The following is a 1853-nucleotide window of genomic DNA, read 5'->3' as shown; positions in this document are numbered from 1 at the left end:
AAGATCAAGCAATGAGTCCACAGACAAAATTCAACAAACATATTGAAAGACAAGCTATTACAAGTCAGAGTCAGCAAACACTGCCACCAAGGACAACAGATGTTGGGATTTTCTGGTATAGAATTTAGATTAGTGGACACTGGAGTCATAAAAATGAGTAAAACTGAGAAATATCCCCCCCATCTCAGGACACTTACCTACCTCCATCGCCTGTTCATAGAGCAGCTTCTCTGGAAGGGGGAGAGAGACATCAACTCAGCTTAAGGAAGAGCTTTTTCTAACAGGCAGAGTTGTCCGGGGACAACAAGCTGTCTGAAGAGGACTTTGCTCCTTGTCCCTGCAGGTCTGTGACCATTTGAAAGGATTAGAGGGTCTTCAAACCATCAAATAGGAAAAGGGGTGTTGGATTAAGTGTCTTTCTTTTTTTATATATATACTTATGGATTTACTTGAATCATTTTATTTATTTATTTTTTAATTGTTTTATTGCTTAAAGTATTACAAAGGGTATTACATAAGTGTCCTTTTTTTCCCCCGCCCTTGACAATCCCCTGGCCTCCCTTACCTCCCGGATTAGGTGCCATTCAACCTTGAGATCCTCCTTGAGATCCCGTGAGATGCAATTATATTGATGGGGGTTTTATTCAATGGATAGAATTGGATTTTTAAAAATTAATTAGAGGAATGGCATGATCAGTTATTTTTAATTTCTCAGAAGTTGAGAATTCACAGCTCTTCCAGGAACTTTCCGCAGTTTCTTTGATCTTCTCTGCATTAGGGGTCCCCAGAGCATTGTTCTACCAGACAATCTGCAGAGAATCCAACCTATGGATAACCGTCATATCTATGTCTCCTTCCCCCCAGCCTTTTCCTAGAGAAGTCACAGTCCCACTGCCTGCCACCCCGGCTCCTTTACCACTTAGTTACCTTTTGATCGTCTTTGCTTCCAGATGAGGCCAATGCCCACCATGATGAGAAGGCCCAGGACAGGCAGGACCACAGCAAGAGCCACTGCTTCGGGGGAGATCCTCCCTGGAGATGGGGCTGAAATAGAACCACCAATGACCACCCTCAGGAGATATCTCAGCGCTTCTTCCAGGCCAAAGACCCCACCTCATATGGGAGATGCCTCAGGCACAGCCCGACAGCCTCTGTCACCCCTAGGGAGAGACCTCCAGCCAAGATAGCTGAGGGTGTTTGCCTCTCTAAGTGCCTCAAACCCTGGATGACTCGGGGATGACTTTAAAGCGAGATGGTCATCTCTTAGGAGTGGTTTTGATGGTCCTGCCTGAAAACAATGTGTTAAACTCAGCTTCCCAACCACAACCTCATCCTGCCCTATCATTCCGTGGGAAAGTGATCTTTGAAGAACTGGAGGTGCTTCCTCTAATCACCTGCAGCCTTCTCTGAGCTCCGCCTGCCTTCTGCTTCAAGTCCTCACTCTGCTGTGGAACAGCCATGAGCGACCCCTTTGCCCTGAGCTGTATCAGCGGGGGCAAAGCTGCTTCTGTGGGGCTACCGCGGCAGGCCTAACGCCTAGGCAGGAGAAAGGAAGGAAGAAATGGACACAAGAATAAAGCAGAGGAAGCACTATGACACGTGGCAGAGTCTAAACTGGGCGTGAGTCCTCGCTCATCCTCCGTGGGACCCTAGGCAGGAGACGGAGCCCCTCCAAGCCTGGCTCGTCATCTGTGAAATGAGGATTATAATAATCTCAGTCGCCCTGGGTTGTGACAGATTTAAAGAGAGGAGGGTGTAAAGTGCTTAGCACCAATGAGAGGCAGTGGCTGTAGGAAGAGAGGAGAGGTGAGAGAGAGAGAGAGAGAAAAGAAGGGCTTAGCAGACATCAGTGC

At 47.4% G+C, this 1853-nt stretch overlaps 1 protein-coding gene across 3 annotated transcripts in view; it reads right to left on the bottom strand.

Moving 5' to 3' along the window:
* ERMAP (erythroblast membrane associated protein (Scianna blood group)) overlaps nucleotides 1-1853 on the bottom strand; it is a 19999-nt gene that overhangs the window by 6969 nt on the left and 11177 nt on the right. For all 3 annotated transcript variants that reach the window (XM_015563179.1, XM_015563180.1, XM_006762589.2), the window contains 2 exons: nucleotides 928-1044; nucleotides 198-230 (listed from right to left, as the gene is read on the bottom strand). In XM_015563179.1, the coding sequence (XP_015418665.1) occupies nucleotides 198-230; nucleotides 928-1044 (150 nt within the window). The remainder of the gene's footprint in view (nucleotides 1-197; nucleotides 231-927; nucleotides 1045-1853) is intronic.

This window comes from Myotis davidii, unplaced genomic scaffold, assembly GCF_000327345.1.
Source record: "Myotis davidii unplaced genomic scaffold, ASM32734v1 scaffold458, whole genome shotgun sequence".
Lineage (NCBI taxonomy): Eukaryota > Metazoa > Chordata > Mammalia > Chiroptera > Vespertilionidae > Myotis > Myotis davidii.
Note: the sequence above shows the minus strand (reverse complement) of the source record. Positions and strands in the feature narration are given on the sequence as shown.